The sequence below is a fragment of the Sander vitreus genome, chromosome 21 (assembly GCF_031162955.1).
Source record: "Sander vitreus isolate 19-12246 chromosome 21, sanVit1, whole genome shotgun sequence".
NCBI classification, from domain to species: domain Eukaryota; kingdom Metazoa; phylum Chordata; class Actinopteri; order Perciformes; family Percidae; genus Sander; species Sander vitreus.
Window position 1 is genome coordinate 12,343,940 of NC_135875.1, and position 23,478 is coordinate 12,367,417.

At 39.4% G+C, this 23,478-nt stretch overlaps 2 protein-coding genes across 3 annotated transcripts in view; one reads left to right on the top strand and one right to left on the bottom strand.

Moving 5' to 3' along the window:
- afap1l2 (actin filament associated protein 1-like 2) overlaps positions 1-15,148 on the bottom strand; it is a 36,429-nt gene extending 21,281 nt beyond the window's left edge. The window contains exons 1-2 of one of the 2 annotated variants that reach the window (XM_078278799.1): positions 14,900-15,148; positions 304-432 (exon numbers count right to left, since the gene is read on the bottom strand). In XM_078278799.1, the coding sequence (XP_078134925.1) occupies positions 304-432; positions 14,900-14,915 (145 nt within the window). In that variant the 5' untranslated portion in view covers positions 14,916-15,148. The remainder of the gene's footprint in view (positions 1-303; positions 433-14,899) is intronic. The other variant, XM_078278800.1, reaches the window with a different exon arrangement.
- A 6,507-nt stretch (positions 15,149-21,655) lies between these two features.
- atrnl1b (attractin-like 1b) overlaps positions 21,656-23,478 on the top strand; it is a 57,670-nt gene continuing 55,847 nt past the window's right edge. Inside the window, exon 1 of the mRNA XM_078278859.1 lies at positions 21,656-22,792. Coding sequence (XP_078134985.1) covers positions 22,542-22,792 — 251 coding nt within the window. The 5' untranslated portion in view covers positions 21,656-22,541. The remainder of the gene's footprint in view (positions 22,793-23,478) is intronic.

Here is a 23,478-nt window from a genome sequence, read left to right on the forward strand (position 1 = left end):
ACATTTAAAGTGAGAACTAGGTCATGCAGTGTGATAATTTTTTTTCCTTATATAGCTACTACTACTGCAGAGTTTTAATACATGTCAATTAAGTTAAGGGGTGAGTAATGTTATCATCTACTGGTATGCACTCCTCACAGTTTACTGACTGGTCTGGTCAGCCCAGACTATTTTAGTGACTAAATTGTTTAGAAAACTAAGCCAGTGAGCCTATTAATCTACTTTTTTAAATGCAAATAAGTGCACAGCTGTATGTGTAGCCACTACACTTTGAAAACTCAGAAAGGAGATTTTTGTTCATACCATTGGAAGCTCTGTAGGACTGGAGGAGATCGGAGAGCAAGCCCTTCTGGATGGTGGCACTTCCACTCAGGGTCTCCTTGTCTAGGATGAGCAGGAAGTGGTGGAGCTCCATCAGGAGCTGGTCCAGCACTGGAAGCACAGACAGACAGACAAGAGGGTCTCAAAGGTATGGCATAATAAAAATTCCTTTATGCTAAATAGTGTTAAACGTTTCTTGGAGCGAGTGTTAAAATAATGGCTCCGGACCAGAACTGTGACAGTTCCCATCGGCAAGAAAGAGAAGAGCTACAGGCAACATAAAGCCTGTGAAGTTCCCAGGCTGAAATATTTAGAATATTATACTTTAATTTATGGCTGAGGTTGAGAACAGGGAGTTAAACTCAATTACTTGTCTTTTAACACTGAATTCAGCATTTTATTCTCACTGCTTGGCTTTTATGCCTCAGGCTGTGCTGTATGCCAACATTTAACATGGGAGAGATTCTTCAGAGGTTTTTAGCTGGCAACAAGTCGATAACCATGCAGACTTTATGTGATTCAGTCATTACTCTGATCCAGTAGCTATTGACAGTTACACGTTTGTTTGAGGTTGTTTTGTGAGTTGCAGGGGTATAGTGAAAGGTCAAGTCCAGAGCAAGGAGGAGCCTGGGCCTGAAGTCGGCGGGACCTCTGTGTCTGGGTGCAGCCCACACACATCCTTCAGGGGTCAGCGCTGAGCTCACAGCCCTCTCCACTGTGTGGGGAGTTCTTTGTGTTTCCCTTCACTGTCTCTTGGCCTCATGAATAGACCCCTTGCTACACTGGGCCTCAGTGTGTGAGCACTTCACAAAAAGACCAGACAGAAGAGGGGTAAAAGAAAAGAGACGTTTATTAAAGGAAAAGGTGGGGCTAATATCAGGGGCAATGTCATACTGTTCTTAGATACTAGAATGTATGAAATCACCCACGGAATGTACACCACTAACTTTTGTTATTTTGTTTTAGCTTTAGCATTGCTTCTACTTGGCTAATGTTAAAAATAGACACAAATTTAACCCCAGATGACATGTCATGAGAAAAGTATTTGCTTGCTGATAGTTAGATGAGAAGATCGATACCACTCTCATGTCAGTGCAATGAGTATGGAGTTGGTGAGGAGGCGACTAGCTTAGCTTAGCCTGGAAACAGGTGGAAACAGTTAGCCTAGCTCTCTCCAAGGGTTAAAATGACGGCTTCATTTCTGTTGGTGTAAGATTACACAAACAATGTACATGTTCATTCCTGAGCTTTAGAGGTGCTGGTATTTTGGCTAAATTGACTAAACCTTAGCTTACGCATTTAGACGAGCAAGACATAGGTTAGATGTTTATACTTTATTGTTCATATTTTCAAAATCAAATAATTAAAACAATCAATTGTAATGTTATAAAAGAAATTTAGCCAACATTAGCCTTTTAATGTAACAAAATGCTTCTTGGCTAGGAACTGTAATGCTGATTTTGGTAACTATTGCATGAAGCTAGTTAGCTGGACATGCTAACGTTTGCAGCTCATGTTGGAGCAGACACACGCACACTGTTTAATCCTGTCTGTGAGTACTGCAAATAGCACTATACTGTACAGTCATTTTTGTTTCATTAACACATACATACTAATGAGGTGACTGCATTTTTACTGAGACACTAGACACATCAAAAGTTAGCCAGGACAGGAGTCTTTGTACCCATATCAACCAAACTGCTATAACTAAATCTGAAATTATACAAAAACTATCATTTATATGTCAAAAACATCAGACTCTACTCAAGAATTTAACTCTACTTAATATAAAATATTCTATCCAAACTATTCTAAGGAGAGTAAACTGCTCCTCTCTGTCTGAACTCTTAACTGTCAGCTTGTTTGTTTTAGTGGCTCCTTCCGGCTCAAAGTGATCGCTAACCGGGCCTTGGGGGGAGAGGGGGGGGGGGGGAGTACATTCATGCCCTCTCCCCTCCTTCCTACGCTCCCACACATCAAAGGACTTCTGCAAAGTGGGGGACATTTCTGCAAAATAAGGTGTCAGACACCGGTAAGCTTTGCCTTTCGGAGATGACGAGAGGCTTTTCCCAAAGCTATGGCAAGCTGGGTTGTTTTTAATGACTCCTGCTCAAGCTGAGTCAACGTCTGCTGAGAGGCCCTGTGGTAGAAGGACCTGCACCATGAAAAAACATCACTGGCTTGGACACACATAGGCACACACACACACACACACACACACACACACACACACACACACACACACACACACACACACACACACATAGGGGATATAAAGTAATTCAAATTAAATGTTACTATAATGATTAAAACTTTTCATTACATTTCAATAGTTGTTTAGCTGCTGATGTTTGGCTGTTCAGTATGACTCTAAACATTTTTCCAGCTTCTCCTCCTTGTGTGTTTGCAGAGATTGACTCTGATGGCCTTTTGGATTGGAGGACCCTGGGAAACGGAGTCAGCTGACAGGACAGGGAGGTCTGTAGCAGGCCAACTCTGTGGTCCACGGGTTGGCCAGACACCAACTGCACATCCAGTGAGTGACCGCAGCCTCCACAGCATTAACAATTCACTTCTGTAGAATGGCCAAAAGGAATCTGAGAGACCATCAGCCAGCCAGAGTGCTATACTGTTTTCAACTAAAAATATATATTTGTGTGATGCAATTAGAACAAAGTAAAAAAGGAAGTTAAGAATAAAACAAAGAGAACACTTTGCATAAAGTTTGCATCAGTAATCAGTAGGGGTGGGAAAAATGATCGATTCTTAGATGCATCGCGATTCTCTCTAGAACGATTCGATTATCGATTCTAATCAATTTTTTATTTTTTTTGTCAAATGTGTGTAAAAGTTAATGTCTCCAGACAAGTACAAATCAGAAAACAGTGACTGAAAGAGGATGGGATAATGGAAAACAACTTAAAGTTTAGGCAAGAGTGCAGAAAAAAAACAGCCAAAAGGAAAAAAAAAAATGTTTTGTATATAAACACATGATCTAATAAGACATAAAATAATTAGGCATAACACATATAGGCTGTTCATCTACTTTATCATATTGCATCTGACCACCTCATGTTTCATGTTCTAAGAAGCCAATTAGCCACCTTTAAACATGACTGAGCCTCTGACATGGAAGACTACTGTGAGAGAAGGTGACTTTCACAAGCATGTTTAAGGCTTAAGCATGGAATGACTACAAAATAAAAACCTCAGTAGACAAAATATTTCATTAAAATGTGTGTGTGACAAATACTGTATATGTCAAAATGTAAGCTTTGTCTAGCTGCTTTGTCTAGGAAGTGATTAGCAAACTCTGAGTAGCAAACTCAGAATTATATGTATATTTTTAAAAATCACACATAGAAATGTAAAATTGTTGCATCGAGATGTATCGAATCGAATCATGAGGTGCCAAGAGATTGCCACCCCTAGTAATCAGTTGATTTGAGTTTTTCAACACACAACACATACAGCATGCATTAGGGGAATTTCTCTTTCTCGTGCCTGAGGTTGTCCTTCCTGGTTTGCTTCATTGACAATAAACATAATTAAGCTTTTGTTTGATTTCTCAAACCCTTAAAAAATCCACTCATATTGTGTTTGATTAAGTGCTCTGATAAGTCGGCCGATCTGAACTCAAGATACATCTTTTATCAGTGCTCATGTTCATCTGTTTACCTTGTCTGTCTGTGGTCAATACAAAAAAGGCTCATTCTTTCAATTTGGCTACATCTTTTAATTTAACCCTTCAAAAATAGCAAACAGAATCTAAGAATGTCTTTGCATGCATGCCTATTTGTGCATCAGAACTACAAACGATAGCATTTTTTTAAAATCTTTAACAGATTTCCAGCCCAGCTGCTAACCTCCTGTCAGTCCTATGAGTAGGAAGATAACAACAAGAGCTTATTAAAAACCAAAACTAACTGAAACAAGCCCTAAAATTGGTCAGTTAAGGAGTGAAATATACAAAAATGGGACTGAGTTCAAAAAGTCAAAAATTTTTTCTGTATAAGGGTTTTCATTCAAAGAAGAGAAGGAATTGAACTAAGGTCTGTACCACCATTCTCCTTGTTAAATTTGAACAAATCTGCTGAACAAGAGGGTCTTGTCAGGATCCTGGCAGAATTTCTTATATTGAGAGGCCATAGGTCCTGCATCAATACTGACGGGCCACATCTCAGCAGAGACGAGTGCAGCCATTTCCTTTGATTAAATGAACGAGGCAGACATGGCCTCAAATTTCAATCAGACTTCTTCCGCGTTGCTAATATACTACTTGGTTTCGAGACATGCTGGGCTAATATTATCTGACAAGAATCTAATTAGGTGTCCCTTTAAATGTAGTATCTCCCACAACAGCAAGAAATACTGAATACTTAACATTTTGAATGCAGAACTTACTTGTAATGGAGTATTTCCACGTTGTGGTATTGTTCAATTTTAGTGAGTATTGAGTACTTCTTCCACCTCTGCAACTGGATGATCAACAGATCTGTGCTGCTCTGGTTAAAAGCAGATTTGTTTAACATGAGCACCTCAACATTTCGGTGAGATACCTGAATAGCCTGCTCCTGCAGCATCCACGCGCTCTGATTTTCATATGTAGGCTACATGTATACTGCATATTTAGCCTGGAGGGTCTTTGTTCTTGTCTTTGTTGTTATAATGTCGGTGGGACTTTATATAATCCTGTATTTCCAGCAGGGAATATCTCGAATCTTGGGATATCTCGAAAACTTAAGCACTTTCAGGGCTCCTTTCTCTCGCCTATGTGTGCCGAGTTCAGGGACATGAGGAGAGGTGCGTGCACACCACAGGAGTAAAATCCTGCATTGAAAATTTCACTAAAACGTAGAAGTAAAATTAAAAATGATATAACAGTAGATAGACAGCAGAATGCCCCTATCCCTGTTTTCCATTACTGGATCAGTATTATTGATGCATTCACATGTAATGTTGTAGTTGCTCGAGGTGTAGCTAATCTTAACTGCTTTATATACTGCTTGGTGGTTAAATCTGTAACAATGCATCATATGTTTTAAGATGATCATATTTTTGTGTCTTCATCTAAAAAGTAATGTTCCTTTGCGGGCAAAGGAGGCTCAACATGGACTCCAGGATACTACATTCTACTTCTGGATATGCAGGATTATGCAAAGTCCCACCAACATTAACAACAAAGACTAAGGACAAAGACCCTCCAGCGTAAACATGCAATATATTAGAAAAAGCAGAGCAGGTGGAGGCTGGAGAAGCAGGCTCTTCATGCATCTTACTTGTTTTTGTTTATGGGGTGTGTCACAATATTTTAGGTCGGTTTAACCACTTTTGTAGTAAAAACATGTTATACTAAAACCCATGTCATGTGTGGGAGACCTAAGAGAATATGAAAAACATTGTTGTGCTTTGTTCCATGTCCGGTAAGGATATCTCAAACACAAACACACCATTTCTCTTGTGCTCGTGCTAAGCTGAGTTTTGAATTCATGACTTGGGACATCACAGTGAGAATTTCACATCAGTAGCATGTTTACAAAACCCTTAAGTTGTCATCCAAGTCCTCTAAATAGCTAGCCTGGTCCTACCAGACTCTTGTACATTTCATTTGTACAGAGAGTAGTACTGAAGGGAAATGAAAATTGAGCATAAGTATGTAGGAGGGCGGAGCCAGGCTACTAAATAGCCAAAACAAACTCACATATTTTAAAAGCTATAGGGTGTAGTTTCTGTCACCCCCATGAGGAATTCTAAGTAATGACAACAACACTGTCAGCTCGTCCACATGATACAAGCCTTCCGTGATTGCACACGCGCCCCCACCCCTCCTCCACGCAGTTGCTAGTAGCCGAGGAGGACTAAAGGATTAAAAAAACATGACGGACTCTTCAGAAGAGGTAATTATCTTCATTCGAGCTTCTGCGCGGGAAAGTCACCGGACGACACAATCTTCTGAACATAACCAAGAGTTGTGTGGAGCTGATAGTCTTAATTAGCTTTGTAGTAACTCATTTGGCAATGGCTTGAATGTAACGGACGTTTATTAATATCAAAATGTTACGCACTAAAGCTTTAAATGTGTGACTGGTGTGTTCTACCTTCTATCTTCTTTTCTCCTTTCTAAAATCAAACTGGACCCATTTTCATGTTTCCTCTCATCTTTACATCATCTCCTTCCATCTGTCTTACTTTCAAAACAACTCTAGCATATCAATTCATGCTCCAGGAAATATCCACTGATGCAATATTTGTGCTGCTTTCACGCAAGTTTATGTCAATATGTCAATGGTGAAAAAAGTCAAACTCTTTCTTACAGTACAGTGTATCAAATGTTTTTCTTATAGCCTACTGTAACGAATGACGAAGAACCTTAATCAATCTGCAAACATGCTGACTTTGCACTGGCAACCAAGAAACCACCACAGTGTTTACTTGTTTAACATGATTAAGTAATGAAGGGACATTAAATCACAATCAACTAGCTTAGCTAACTGCAAAACCATCTTTCTCTTTCCTGAGCAAGCATTTTCTAAACTCATAAAACTTGTTTACAACACAGCTAGCACCATTACTCATGTTAGGCAGTTTATTTGAATGTGATTTCATCTGTTTGGCACCCCAGTTGAGCAGCTGCCCCAGTATCCTCTACAGATGGGACAGCTGTTTTAGGCCACTGTGCTTTATTGTAATTTTGATTTGCAAACATGCTCAGCAATATCATATTTATATTATGGTTGGTTTGTTCACCCAAACTAAAATATTATAGTTATAGTGACCCAGTGTCAGACGCAACAACAAGCTCAAGTTTTACCTTCATAGATTGTGTCCGGGTTGGCTCAGTGGGTAGAGCAGGCGCACATATACTTGGAGGTTTATGCCTCGACGCAGATTATAACGGTTTGCGACCATACCATATTTTAGTTTGGCTAAATAAATAACAATAATATAAAAAATAAGACAAACAACCCATTATCTTGCTTGGCTTTCTACCCATAGGTGCTGGGTAAAGCATTTGTGCTACATTGTCCCAGTCTGTGTTGAGTTGGTAAACTGTACTTGTATGTTGTCTATTTGTGAGTAGATTCAATTAAAAGTTGAATTACACAATTCATCATTAATATTCCTGCTCTGAAAAATACATAAAGGAGACAAATTATTATGAATAAGAAAAGAAACTTACATAATTCCATTTTTAAAGAAACCAATGATTGGTAGATGTAGTCAACCAAAGTTATGTCATATGATACACAGCACCGAGCTGATATCTAGTGCTATATTGTGACTGAAAATGACAGAGCTACAACTTCACCTAAAAGGGAAGTGCTGGAAAGAAGGAGAATTGGAACCAGTGACCAACTATGACAGTAAAATGTTTGGTTTGTACACAAACAGATTTAAGCTGTTTCTGCTTCAGCAGACAGGAAAGAAACTGACAGAGGCGGAGCAGATTTGTTTCTTATCATTTGACTTTTACACACCAAAACGTCTAGAGGAAAAACACCCAAATAACATTGACCTTTGAGTCAGTTTCAATGCAATACAACTGGGAGAAGGAGCCACATATGATTGCAGCCTGGCCTGGCTCTGGTGAGTGTGGCAGATAATTGGCTGATGGGAAGAGCCGAATAAAGGATAAAACACTGTTTTAAATGGTGTTTGATGCTATTGGCAGGCACAGGTCTGTCTCCCTGCAACATGCTGGGTTCAGCTGTGAGGCAGGGACTGTGTGGACATGGCTGGATTAATCCAAGCTGTGTTTTGGTGTTATTGCCGTAGAAACCTAAATTAAAAAGCGGGTGTCAACTTGATGACTTCAGGGAAGGGGCCGTCTGTGTCTGATAGTAGCACCGAAGGAACTTTGGAAAGAAGTGGACAAAGTGACACAAGCGAGGAGTGAAAAGTGAAAGAATGAATTGAAGCTAGAAGCAAGATGGAACATTAAACGTTACTGGTAAAAGCACACAAGTCCCTTTCTCACAGCATTAAGTCAACAATTCTAACATTGTAACATAAATTGTGAGTGCAAATAAAGACACCTCACATATAATGAGAGTAATCGCAGGTTTATCTGGAGCAAACAGCTGTACTTTGCCCCCATAAAAAGCAAGGAACATTAAAATGGTGATCTACCTAAAAAATCTTCAGTGTCTTCATCATTATATTTCACTTTAGGTTATTGTTTTAACAGCTCCTTGTCACAATGCTGAGAACATCTTTTACGTTTATCAGTCAATGAGAAAAACTAAGCACTGTTCTGTGACTTCTTTAGAAATATCTCTCACCATGACCCCTGAATCTAAGTAAGATAGTATAGAATATAGATTGATGGAGGATTAAGAGGATTTCTCTTGACTTGTATTTACAGTCATTAAGCGTCGAAAAAGACCATGCAACATTGTTCAAATTCTGGTTGCAAGACACATTCACAGCAAACAGTGCGTCGTTTCAGATTCCACGCCTCACGCAACAGTGATAAACTCTGCTCGTCAGTCCCTCTGCTCTGCAGTATTCATCTGATCAAAGGCGAGCCTCTGTGTTTCCCTGTCTTTGTCACTTTTCATTCTCTGTTTAAATTGTATTCATATGCAATAGATGTATATTGTAGGAGTTGTCTAGTAAGTTGAGGACATTTTGTCTTCATTATTATTTGCTTTGCTGGGCTTTAGGAGGACTTCTGAGTCTTATGTTGAGGTGCACAGTCATCAGTGTTTACAAGTTCCCTGTCTTAGTGTCTTGCTATGTCTGAAAACCACTGGGAAGTTTCTCACACTCCAGCAACACAATAGACTGCAGAGTGAGTGACAACCTAAGTAAAATACCGCATGGTTCTAGCTTATTGATTGCATGTTTAGCTTCTATCTACTAGCTCTAAGGCCAAGGACTCATTCATTATATCAACAATGGGGACTGGAGGCAAAACAGACTCAAAAGTTGCAATTACGCAGTAATAAATCAATAATGGCTATTTTTCCTCCATGATATACATAACAGAAACCACTTTGGCATGGTTAAAATTTAGTAAAAAATAAAATCTGTGTATCTTGTCGTCAATTGAGGTCACAAAGTAGGTCAAATACTAGTGACAGGAAGTGTTTTTTACACTGTGGGAAAAAATGTGACGTAAGAGGAGCTCAAGGTTGTCCAGTGGTAAAAGAGTCACTTATAAAGCATAGTTATTTTTTAAGTTTCTCCTCTTTCATCTACCCTCTGCCCTAACTATTGAAACACGCCTTTATTCATCTCACACTTTATCTTTCCCAACACTCTTTTCTTTCTTCCAGGCTTTGCTGTCTCGATGATATCGAGGCTTACCGCTGCTCTACCCTTAGCGAAATCAGGCAGTTTTCATATCTGAAACATGCTAATAGGCTCTAAGTTTTTATATAGAAAGGGCCCATGGTGTACTTGAGAAACTTGATTAGGATGCAGTGTACAGTATGTTACTGCAGATGAAGGCCTGAGCTGAAGGATCAACATTCTGGCATAGTTGATGACAGGAAATGTGCGTCTGTGCAAACGTGCGTGTGTGTGTGACGTGTATAGAGTGTATAGAGCAAAGTCAAAGATGTGGGAAGTGAGAAAAAGATCAGAATGAAAATAAAGTTTGAAAGATTATGCCACAATCTGCCGTTAATACTGGTATTAATATTTTAACAAATTACATTTCTTTAACAAGTTCTTTCCTCTTTTGAATTTCTGTAGCCTTAGTTTAATGGTAAATTAAATATGAAGCAGTTATAATAAAGACAAATAAACAAGCAAGACAGTTTGTATTGCAGTTTTAATGGACTGGAATGTTAATGATGCTAAAACAAACATTTTTAGAGAGTTGTAGGACAAAAGCCAAGCTTTTCTTAAATTATGTTAAATGGTGTCATAAATGGAAACTGAAAGTTTAAAATGTCATCAGCTGCTCTTATATTCATATATTAACAATGGATCAAATGACTATGTGTAAAATGAACGTGGTGACAAACCCACAGGGAAATCTCACTCTGCAGTTTCCCTCAGCTCTAAGAAGCGTTTTAGCCTTTTTCTTATTGCATCTAAAACAAGTTAATATCAAATCACATTAACTGATCTGTGCAGTAGAACAGAAAACTCAATGCTTGTTTTGCCAGGAAATGACAGTAATATTGTGATTCCAGACTACTTGTTCCAAAATCACACAACTCTTTCACTCCCACTGGGTTTCCTCACAAACACACACAGAGATGAAAAACCGGTCAGCCCTGGGCTATGGTGCAGAAGACGCTTAGTGTGGTTCCACCTTATCCTCTTAATGCAGCACCCTGACTACATCCCTCCCTCAATCTTCTTCTGTCCTTATATTCCCTTGCGCCACAGGACCTCACCAACAGTCAAAGGCATCGTCCTCTAGATATTCTGAAGTGTGTGTGGGGGGGTGTATATGCATGTGTATACCATGCAGATTAATTTTTAAGTCAAAGTGAAGCTTTACAAGGCTCCACAGTCTTGGCTTGATGAGAAAGAAAGCGACAGACTAGAAGCAGATGCTGACAAATAAAAACCTAACTAGCAATGCCGCCTCAGAGTCATCCACATAAAAGCTTCACTGCTAGTTATTATCCCACAGATAAGTGGCCAGGAGGGCTGCAGGGAAAGTAAGAACTAGTGAGTGTGCACATGTGTGTGATTACAAGAGAGTAAGCTCCTGTTCTAAGTGCCATTTTCTTCAAAAGAGTACCTGGTGAGGAAATAAAAACACAATACAGGTCTGATCCAGAGCTCCTGTATCCAATAAACAAAGCCACGTTTGATGTGTTGTAAATGAACAGGAGCGAGACCCAGAGGGTGAAAAAGGGCCAAACTCACATGGAGCGTTGCACTGCCACAGATCAGGAAGACCGTCTTTCTTTTCATCATTTTTATAGCTCAGTACAGCTTCCTGAATTACCCACACTCGACTCACTCCCCCATTGGCAAGTACAGCCCATGACACACACACACACACACACACACACACACACACACACACACACACACACACACACACACACACACACACACACATACACACACACGCGAAGCAGGAGATCCCATGCCAGCCCCGATGGCCTACATCTTAGCCTGCCTCTTCTGAGCTTATGGGAGGTCAAACCCACTTAACCCACTGACTCTGTCATACGCTGTCATACTGCACTGAAAAGCACATTTGAAACTCTAAATTTCAACTGATAATACTCAAACTGCACACTTTATTTTGACTGAGAGTAATTTTGATTGACATGCAGTTCACAGAGTGTAGGCTTTTTAAAACACCAGCTCTGAAAGCGCTGCCAGTATGGAATACACATGCTAATAAAAGTGAAAATAATTTTTCAGCAACAACTGTTTTTTGACACTACATCAAATAATACAGCGCACACAAACATTTTATGGTTTAAAACCGTAACCATAAAAATGGTGCTGCTGATGGTTGAAAGCTGTATTTGAACTATATTGTGTTGAGAGGCTGTTTGAATCCAAACTTCAAACCTTCCTGACTACAGGACACTATACAGATAGGAAACCATTTTATTGTAAAAAAAAAAAAAAAAAAAAAGAAATATATATATTTTAAGTCAGTCGACTTTTGTGTAGTTGCTTGTGGGTCAATTAACAATCCACTTCAAAAATGTCCTTCAATACATCTGTCAGTCTGTCTCCATTTGTCTTACATTTTATTTTGGCAGTGATCACAGAATCAGATTATTATTGGAGAAGACGACTGACGCTGGAGGCAAGAAAAGGAGCCGTCATCACAGACCCCATCGCTGCTTATCTGGGTGAAACCCAGCTGCAAAGAACGTGCACAGTGAATTCAAAATAGACATGCTTTACCCAGAAACTGGTGGGATCAATGATAACATGGAAAGCAAAACAAGCAAGGGCATGAGATGGAAGGCACTGATTGACAAGTAAAGGAAGATAATACATACTGGAAAGGATCTTGCTAAAACAATAAAGAAACATTTCCATTCCCTTTATGGGAATATTTAGGGAAATTACACTTTTAATTATTATATATGTATTACTGGTGAAAGTAGCCAGTGAGCCAATAATTGCATTGAAAAATGCTCCTATTATCTCTTTGCTGAGCTGCTTTAAGTCCTCTGCTGCAACAATGATCCTCAAACATGTCCTACCCCAGCCCAAAGGTCTTTCAAACCATACACAGCTCCAGGTGGTTTCACTAATTTGATCCCTATCTCTGGCAGAAGGTGTGAGAATCTGTGACATGAGCTGCTGAAAGTTGTTTCTTTGGAATGAAACCTGCATAAATCAGGTTTGAGAAAAACGGAGCATGCCCAGGAAACTAAACAATGTCTCTCCTTGTCATTGGCTTCCCTGAAGTTTCCCAGGTTTCCCTTCACTGTACTTCCTCCACTGGCTGTCTGTGGCTGTTATATCTAATTTAGTGGCCTGGTGCTGCTGCTTACAGCTGCCAAAAGAGTACACTCCAGTCCTTATTTCAGCCCCACACACCGGCTCATTCTCTGCACAATGTAACTACCAGGTGTGGGATCCTTCCCTGCATCACTCCACCTGCCCTCTCCCTTTCTCTTATGAATTACATCCTCATTACTCAGGTCTCTACATGCCCTGCAAAAATGTCTGGGGCTTATAATTGGAGCTCCTATCTAAAACCAATAGATTTAAAAAGTGCAACCATTCTCTAAGCTTTCAAAGCCTGATGAGTTGATTAGAAACAAATTAATGTTGTGATGATAACCTTTCTTTTAAAATACAGTAACATGTCGTATAGGCAGTCCATTCCAATTTAACTTCAACAATCAAAAGTGTTAAGGATACAGTCAAGTGAACAATGTAGCTTCCCTGGTGGACAATCAATGTAATCTCATCAATTCTGAAACATGACATTACGTAAGATGCATCAATCGATGTATACTGATATATTACATGTATTAGGGCTGCAACTTTTCGTTATCGATTAATCTTACTTTTTCAGTCGACGAAGGGTTTAATCTAGCCTATAAAATGTCAGAAAGAAGAACCTGTCCATTACAATTACCAAGACGCAAAGCTATTCAATTTAAAATCACATAACACAGAGAGAAAGCTACACGTCTTCACGTTTAAGAAGCTGGAACAAGAGAATATTTGACATTTTTGCTTGAAAATGAATCAAACATGCAGAGTGTGGGAGTGAACAGACTGGACTCTCTGGTCAGCTGGAGAACAGGAATACTGCAGCAAGAATTTCAAATTGTGGTGATCCTATATAGGGTTCCATTTGCACCAAAATTAAGTCAACATGCTTACTGTCTATGTGCCAATGTCTATGTCTATGTCTATGCTTACTGTCTATGTCTATGTGCCAATGTCTATGTCTATGTCTGTGTCAATGTGTCAATGTCTACTGTCTATGTCTATGTGTCAATGTGTCTATGTCTATGTCTATGCTTACTGTCTATGTGTATGTCTGTCTATCTATGTTGATTGCTCACATGACAAAACATTTCTCTGTGTCAACTCAACTTATTCCTGTCGTCTGTTGCCCTCCTTGTCATTCGACTGTGTCGTGTCACTCTGTCGTTGTTATATGGAGTTTTAGTGTGTTGTTATGATTGTCGTCCTGATATGTCGACTTACTGTTATCAAGTTGAGCAGATTTCCCAGCTAAACAAGGGGAAAGTCCAACACACAGTGGCCCTGTCGTAGTGGCAACAGGGGCCTCCCAGTTTATCCCATCTAAAGCAATTATTGCAGATTATTTTCAAACACCTTGCCACATTAATAAGAGCAATCAGAATATCAGGAAAGTTGGCTAAACATAATCTGGGTTTATTTTAATGGGTTACAGTATAGGCTAATTATAAAATAATAGTAAAAGTATTGATAATAAATCTAATAGCAAAATAGTTTTCTTTCTGACAGCAATGTGAGGTGAACTGCATGGCCAATCATTCCAATGACTACTTTCAAACTCTTTGTTTATGTCAATCAGGAAGTATTAAACGGCCTTGCTCATCCCTCGTGAGCAAATAACCACAGGGATATGAGGAATGCTGCGAGAACAATGTTGCTGCTATTGCAATTCATCAGTGGCCACAGTGTAAACTATTTTATAGAGCCCACTTGGATGGCAAGGCAGTTCTTCATATTCACAGGGTCCGTTCAACTGACTGATTGCCCAAATGCAGCTTACTAGTTTCTTAAGACAGTCTGGTTATTTTGGTAGGCTACCTATTTCCTACCCGCAGAGGAAATTGAATCATCAGTATTAGTGGCAGGTGACCATGTCCAAGCCAATGTGTGAAACAATGTTTCCTTTCAGCATTGCCCAACCACAGCTAAAATCAAGATGTAGATGCCTATGTCCCAAACCTCTTTTTTGGAAGCCAAAACATCAGATTAGGTGTCTTTCTATCCGGCTCTGGCAACATGCAAATCACTGTAATGCAGCCCAAAAAAACATGCATCATTAAATACGGTTGCATTAGTTGTAAAGTCATTCCCATAAAGATGCATTGTCAGCGAGGACATGGAGACACTCGAGAAGTCAGCAGTTCATGTTTTTGACACAGTTTAAAAAAGAAAATCCTCCTTTTACCTTTGTGCTTCTCCATTCCCTTGCTGTTTCACCTTCTTGTCCCTTGCTTTCCTCCTCTCATAAAAACAAACAATGCCAAAAGTTTGCGGACAAGTCGCTCCCGTTTTCAACAATACCCGCTGAGTGGCTGGCTGCTGGCTTTAGACCAGACACACTGAGGTTTGACGGAACAACAGCGCTCTCCTCGTCTTCCTAATCTAGTTTGGCCGCACCTCCTCCCGTATGCAGCATCCACACTGCAGCTCGGTCATTCAGAGACTCTCATGGGTCCCATAACAAAGTGAGGAAGAGTTTTCACTTTTCAATAGGATGTCTATCTACTTTTGTTATCTTCTAATCATCAGTTTCGATTTATTTTTGTTTCCTGCTATGAATGAACCCTTAAATCTTGGTTTAAAAACAAACCCATCTTTGATTGATGATACTAAATAATTGCGCGATTTCTGTCAGAAGTAAGGATTAGTCTAATTTTGCATAAATTGTCATAACACAGTTCATCCGTAAGTTAGGGGTAAAGTCCACCAGATCAGACAGTAACAGAGGAAATGGTGTCTGAGGACAACACTTTGTACATGGTAGGCTATAGATATCATTACCCATGTACAGTTAGTGGCTTTCTTAAAAACATTGGGAGAGTATAGCCTACATAGCCTCCTGTTCTTTCACGCACCACCGTGGGAGAACCGTGTGGAGGTATGAGAAGAATGTCACGCAGAGTAACGCAACATGCTCTAGAAGATGATTTAAACGCATGACGTGCATGCGAGTGTTTTGTATAACGCCTCCACTTGGCTGAGAGTTTTCTATTTTTTTAACATAGGCTACTACAGTGCGCAGGCGCCATCAAGGCGATCACGTGGATGAGTAGCAAAAGAGCAACACCAGAGTACCACTTGGTCACGGTTTGCACCAGTCACGCCCAATATTAACTGAAGCTAGAAAAAAAGGCAGGTGGTAGTGCTGTGATGTCATCTGATGCTGGCTAATGATACACTCTCTATAAGCTAATGGCAGCAGACAGGATACTTTGTTTTGCATTCTCACAGGTGACATAGCCTATACATGTGACTTTAAAGTACATGTCTGTTAGATTCCGAGTGTCCCCCTTTAAGCCCTTGGTAAGGGGTCATGTTGCAAACTGTATGTTTTGTATGTAAAAAGAAATTGTTAATCACAAAAAAAAGTGACATTTTTTTAGTCATGATAGAGGGTTCCGTTTTTCAACAACATCTTACATATTCATCCATCCTCTTGTTTTGTTTTTTACAGTCAGGGTCACAGGGTGCTGCGGCTCCTAGCTCAATGGTCAGAACTGGCACCCTGAAGAAGTCACCAGTCATCAGGGTCAGACAAGCCAAGCCAAGATCCAAATTCAACACAGCAGAGGCTGAGATCAGAAATGAGGACTTCCCTGCTGTACAGTATTGTGAGTGCTTGCTGCTGAAAATTTTGCAAGAAATTATGACAAATGGAGGTTCTTCCCTAGACCTTTAATATATCCAAATGCAAGACCTGCCTTTCTGGCCTCATGAGTTTGATGAGGAATTATTGTAAAATAGTATATTCATCAGAGGTGATGTCTCTTTGCGATTCTGTCTGTGCCAAGATTTAAAGATCTCTGAAAAGACTTTTGAACTCATGCCATTTAAAAAACCAAACAGCTATTGCTAGTATTTAGCGTCATTGCTATTTTTCAGTAATGCACACACTACCGACAATCCTCTGAGAATCCCTGTCCTTTCCCATGACTAGTTTGTCTGAACTTCAGTGAAGGTCTTGTTTAAATCTAGTGCTATATATTTTCCCAGCTTTGATTTCAACTTGTACGTCACAACCCAGTTTCTCCAAAGATACAAACATTTCCACTGGGGGATATCTCTTTTGCTTTTTGTCTTTCACACAACACTTATTGATACAATTTTATTTATGAGCATTGATGGCAATATCTTTGCAGTGTATGTGTGTGCCTCTGCATGTGAATATGAGCTACAAAAGCAGCATTGTCCTCTGGACATTTTCTCATGTGAAAATACAATGTTGTGAGTCAAACTAAACTCACTGTGATTTGTGTGTTGGCATGCTTTTTCTCTATGTAGTAGCTTAAACTCGGGGCCTGAGAAAAAAGTGTTCATATGGGAAGTTTTATTAGTATAAACCTATTAGGATGCAGGTTGCTCGATGGTGTTTTTTGCCTCCAACGGCGCCTTCCAGGCAGCTAATCCTAACCTTAACCCTAAACATAACCATTGCCGCGCTGCCTGGGAGGAGACGTTGGGGGCAAAAAACATCAAAGACCATGCAGGTTTGTATCCATCTCTGCAAATCGTATGTTTCAGTAATAACATTATACTGTAACTTGTCTACTTTAAAACCTGCCAAAACATTGTAATGTCATATAACACTGTATATACTTGATATATATAATGAACCCTATCATGTAGCCTTCATTATTTTTGTGCGTTAACGGTAGGCCTAATAATAATAATACTTAAACAAACAATCAATTTATGAAATTACTAATAAGAAATTGGTTAATTGGTAGCAACCGAAGCCGATAATGTGAGCCTGCTCTGGGTTGTTTGTGAAGGTCTTAAAGCATGCATTTTGAATAATCTTCCTAAAGTCCTCATACCTCACACCCCTTTTCAGCTAAATGTTAAACTCCACAGGGTCCGTTTTCAGAATGGTAAGCTGCCTCAAAAATTTGGCACAGCTAGTTTTCAATCTGAAGAAATGCTTGCTTCTGTGTCTTCATTTATTGTAACAAAGGCTGATACCATATGTATTAAATACAGTGTGTGTCAAAGTACTTTCCAAGGTCAAGAATTAACTTCCTTGCTCAATAATTTGTTTTTGTTGTTATGCACAAATACAAAAGAAAATTTGCTCATGAACAAATATTTTCACCTTCTACAATGTACAGTACTTATTCAGTTCATAGCCTTGGAAGGGTGTTTATTAGTCTGAATCTCTGTTCAGATTTCACAGGTCAGTTAAAAGCCAAGGGGTGATGTCACAGTTTTTTTTACACTTTATCGTATAGCCTTGTGCGAATGGTGAAAGTGTGAATGTGAGTCAGGCATGATGGCTCAGCATGAGTGCAATACAAGGGTGGTCTTTCTATTGTCTGTCTGTCCACAGCAGAAGAACTGTCTTTTTTTAATTCAGCAGGGGAATTCCTATTGTGTAGCAGACCTTTGGAAGCCCCTGGCTTTACGGGTGGCTCCAGGTCTTGAACATTCAGATTTGAATGATTTACGGTCATCATGCTTGCCTGTGTGTGTGAGGTATGTGTGTGTAGGTGTTTCTGAGTGGGTTAGACATACTTGAACTTTACAAGATTACATTTTTGAGTTAGAGGTGCAACTGCAGAGTGGGCTTCCCTCCTCTTTTCTGCTGTGGATTGGAGCACAAAGAGCATTCCTCAGCTGTGAATCAGAGGACAAGGGTCACTGACTCAACTCCAAATTAACACTGGACCCTCTTTGATTCAGGGGCCTTTCTCATGTTTGCACACATATACACAGACACATAATGCACCACCGATCCCCTGAAAAGAGACCCCCCATTTATTTAGGTACCCCCCATTTATTTAGGTATTTTCATCTAATTCTACTCTAAACCATGCAACTTACTGTTACGTCTGGGAATTTCCAAAGAAAGTTGAATCCACTGACTCTGCTGTACCTCCCTGTTGTTTTAAGAACATTTAGACCAAGAATGCAGAGGGCACTGGCTTTAGACACACTACACCTTGTAGAGATGGTGCTTGTTTCCCCGCACCACAGAGGTGCGTGCACCTGACTAAACGTCAAGAGGCTCTCCCGTGGCTAAAGTAGAAGAGTCTTAAGTCATAGCACCATAATATTGTTTTTAGTTTATGTGTGCTCAGGTTCATGGTAACCTCTGCGGAAAATATCGAAACTATCGAGGTGTTACTTGTTGTGACAGCTTAAATCTTGGGTTTTGTAGAAGCGAGTATAGAAGTTGAATGTCCTAACAGTCATGTCTTAAATGAGATCTAGAAGAGGACAGGTATTTAGATGATTCACAAAATTTAACACGCCCGAAATACACTTGTTGCTTTACTTGTTTGTAACCAATACTGTGTTAAAGTTTTAGTTTTCTTAAACATTAATCAAGTCTGTCAAACAGGATGTAGGCCTATGCTGCACAATTCCAATGACTTTTGAAGTACAGTACAATCCAAGACTATCTGTCTATCTGTCTCTATAAAATGTCTTTAGATGACTTTTGGAGCTGATTATTTCCAGACAAAGACTTCCAGCTGTGAAACAGAAAAGTCTCTATATCTCAGCAGAATCACTGTGGGTGACATGACAACATGTGACACCGTGTGTCACGGTGCCCTAGCAGTTGTTCCATTAGTTGTTTTTACTGTGTCTGGAACGCAGCTACAGGATTTATTTCTAGATTGTCTTTAGCTAATTGAGCGACTGTACCTATTTACAAAAGGAGCTGAGCTGTAAAATTTACATTAATGAAATAATGTAATAATGTAAACTATCCCTTTGAATCAACAATTCTTTTTAAAGTTGTATTTCTTTCCTCACATCCTATTTTCCTTACACTTCATCCTATAGTGTCTGTGCTGGCTCATACCGTAACTGTGCTGCCATTTTCGTCTCTCTCAAGAGACTTGTATCTCAATAGACGATCTACTGTAAATAAAGATGGAATAAACAAACAAAAACAAAAATCCCTTCTAGTAGGCTATACATATTGCTATTAGATGGAAATTCTTGACAAGCTTTGTTGCCATGGTAGAATATTTTGGCATAACTTTTGCATATGGAGAAAAACAGTGGTTACAGTCATAGGCCTTTTCCTGAGAATGCATTTCAAAATGTCACAGAAAAAGCAGAAGTGTAAATAGTACAAACAACAATGGCATAATTCCATTTAGTTGCTTCGGTTTCAGGGACTATGTTATGGCTTACTGTGACACTTGGATACAACAGAGCCATCACTAATGTTATTAGTAACCTCTGTGCATGAATATAAACTGTGACAGTCAGAACATAAACTTCTGGTCAGTTTCTCCTGCTCTATTCCTCCAGGCCTAAACCATAAAGCTGTAGTTTCCCACTCTCTTGCATTTGTGGATTCATGCCTGTATGTTGCTGTGCAACATTGCCACCTGCAGGTGTTGATGTAGAAGTGTGGACAGTTCCTGATAAATTAATCTTTTTAACTAACTAAAAATGACAAATGAAGAATATTAATGTTGGCTTTGTGCATATTTGAAAGTTATATTTGGCTTTTCTGTTATATTGAGTAAAAACATGATCTATTATGTGAAAATGCAGTAGAATAATTAAGCCTTTTTTCATTCCCAACACTATGCCGTGCTCCATCTGCCATTGAATCGGCAGCATGATAGACACAAACAGAAGTACATCTCACATTTCTCTGCTGCTTTATATCACTGCATACTGCACCAAAGCCTCAATCTGTCAGACTCCTCAGTTTAGCAGCTGGCAGCAGGCAGCACCCTGACTAGTGCTCTCTCAGAGAGATGTACTGCATTTGATGTTAGGGTACAGTACAGCCACAATAGAGCCTCCTGATAAGAGCCTTTATTAAAAAGCGCATGTTCCTCCTTGACCTTGTCGCTGATTTTTTTCTCCAACCTTTAGTGTCAGTTATTGAAATTTCCGGAGATGTGCCGGGACCTCAAGTAGGATAAGAACATCATTTTACCAGACAAATTGAAATGCAAATCTCATACAATTCAAATGCAGATGCAGTTCAGCCTCTCTGCTTCGGTTAAGTTCAAGACAATTGTAGCTGTGAAAATTACCTCTTTGGACCCCAACTACAAGTAGACTATTTTGTGACATCTTTAATATTATGGTTATGATTATTATGATGACTATTATTATTATTATTTGTTGACAGATTTTACCATCCTCACCATAACTTCCCTGTTACAGTGTTCAATGATGTTCCATTAAAAGCCAAGAATACAAAAAGTATGAATGTAAGATATATACAGTTTTGTTTATTTATTTATTTCACTTAATAGCATAACTGGTGTGATCTTTATTTTTTTAAATTTTTTTTTACTGTTTGGCTGGAACTGCACAGAGTGTCTTAAACAGCAGAGCCCGTATCTACATATAGGCTATTTGCAATTTATTGTTTTAATAGGTTATAAGATAAATATTTGCAATATACCACCTACTGCTACTTTTCATATAATGGTAATAGGCTGTAAATTTTAACAATAGCAGCTAAATCAGTTTTGTTTATTTGCACAGGCTGAAATCAAACTAATTATATAGCCTACAAAATGAATGGAAATGAATGTGCAGGAAGAGGAAAAACCATTACACACAGCGTAAAATCATAAAAAATAAAATAGTCTCTGTATGACTTTAAGGAAGATGTGACCAAATGAGTCAATTCCATTACCACTGTAACTTATCTTATCAAAAAATAAAGTGCCCTCTCTGCTTGTGAGATTTTTTCCATATCAAGATAAAAGTACAAGGACACAATGTCGCCAAATGTATGTTTGGAGTGTATTGGAGTGGACATCTTTGACCTAATAAACTTCAAAGTGGCTTGTTTGGTGCATATTTTTCCATGTAGCTCTCAGTCTCGAAAATATGGACCGCTAGCTGGAAGCTTTTAAATGCCGCATAGAATTGATGGGGTTTTGGTTTTTGACACTGTACCTTTAAATAAAACCCGTTTCCAGTACGCATGCGCATGGTGTGTTTAGTTTTCTCCAACCTGATGAACTGTCTAGTGTCGCTGCGCTAGCAAATCCATCGCTGCCAGTTCTTGTGATGTTTTGAGAGTAACAGCGGTGCTTTTCACCCACTGGAATACAAGGAAACGCAACGACACACTGCTGTCAATGAAGTCTACTTTTGAAGGTGCCTAAATTGCTGTGGGAATAGACAGTAGGATTAACAGTACAAAGTATTAGCTCAATGCCCCCCAGTCGGCAAGAATAGGTTTCCAGTTCCCACACTACATCCATGTTGACTGCGGCAGCCTTCGCACTAGGTCCAGGGCTACAAACACCACAACCCCTTTGTTCTTCTGTTGCAAAGATTCAGCTAAATTGCAACGGTTTGTGGAAGGACCATCGCATGTTAAAATGTACATCCTTGTTTCAGTCTGAAGGATTGTTTACGCGTTAAAATGGCTGCTGAAATGGCATTTGGAAGAGAGGGGTCTTGAATCAGTGCTGTAACGTTACTATACATAGCAGAGGCCAAACTATAAATAAGCTACATATGCTAACAAATGATGTATTGGCTAGTCACAATTTTCAACGAGTTAGCTGCTTAATTAGCTTTAATCGATGGTCGGCTTTTTTGGTAGGTTCTTTCAACAAGAGGTAGGGTGAAGGGAATTCCTCCCACTCCAAATCTATGCATGCGGTTAAACAAGCAGCCTTTATAAACACTTTAATAACATTACATTTTCTTAGCCGTTTTGCTTTGTAAACAGACTTAGCTAAGCCTTAATGTAAGTATGCATAACACGCAACAAATATGCAGGACTTCTTTATTATAATTAAAACAGCCTGAATAGCCGAGGCTTTCTCCAGCAGAGCTAAAGGCCCCGGTCTTTTACTCGGCTTGGTCGTCCTGGCAGAAAAATGGATACTGGGGGGAAATGTAAGACTGAACTCCTTCTTTTTGGACCCAAATTAGCCACCCACAGCGATCTGCGGGCTATCAACAGATACTTGGTGGTCTATGTTTTGTTTTACTTTGTACTGTTCACTCACGCCTCCCCGGCGAAACCGTGTGACAAGAATTGTCTATCTGGAAAATGTATCAACGGATCCTGCATCTGTGATCGTGGATGGGTTGGAGACCAGTGCCAGCATTGCCAAGGAAGGTTCAAGTAAGTGGCCATGCACTACATCTTATTTAATCTGTGATCAAAATCAGATTGATGCAGTGTCTTTGTTTTAGTAATTCTCATCATATTTAGATTGTAAATCATCTGAGCCACCTAAAGTAAGTTAAGATCAAATATGATCCAGAAGTGGCTGTTTTACATCAAACAACAGTGTTAGTAGAGATCATTGGTACTCTGCAAACAGACCTTAGTGCACCTAGTTTTTTGGGAGATGGGTTGCAGTTAATAACTGTCTCGCATGTCAAAGACAAAACCCCTTTACACACTTACATGCTCAGTAACCAGCCGAACTGTTGTTCAAAACCTAACTATATTCTTTAATGAGCTAGCAGCCTCAACAGACCTGTTGAGCTCAACACTGTTCGCTTTCAACTAGCAGTCCAAAACTTCAAAATACATAGTTTATTACCACAAAAGGCAAAGCAAATCTTCACAGTTAAGAAACTGGAACAATGTTTTAATGTTGATTTAAACAGTCCAAAAAAGTTGCAGATTAGATTTTGGTGGATTGACTAATTTGATTCAACTGATCGTTTGATGAACATTTCTCACTTTGCCTGTAGCCACCCTCAGTCCTTTAATTAGTTGTTTGTGATTTATCCCTGTTCCCTGGAGATATAGGCATGTGTAATTATTACCCACATGTCTGATGTTGATGATTTAAAGGA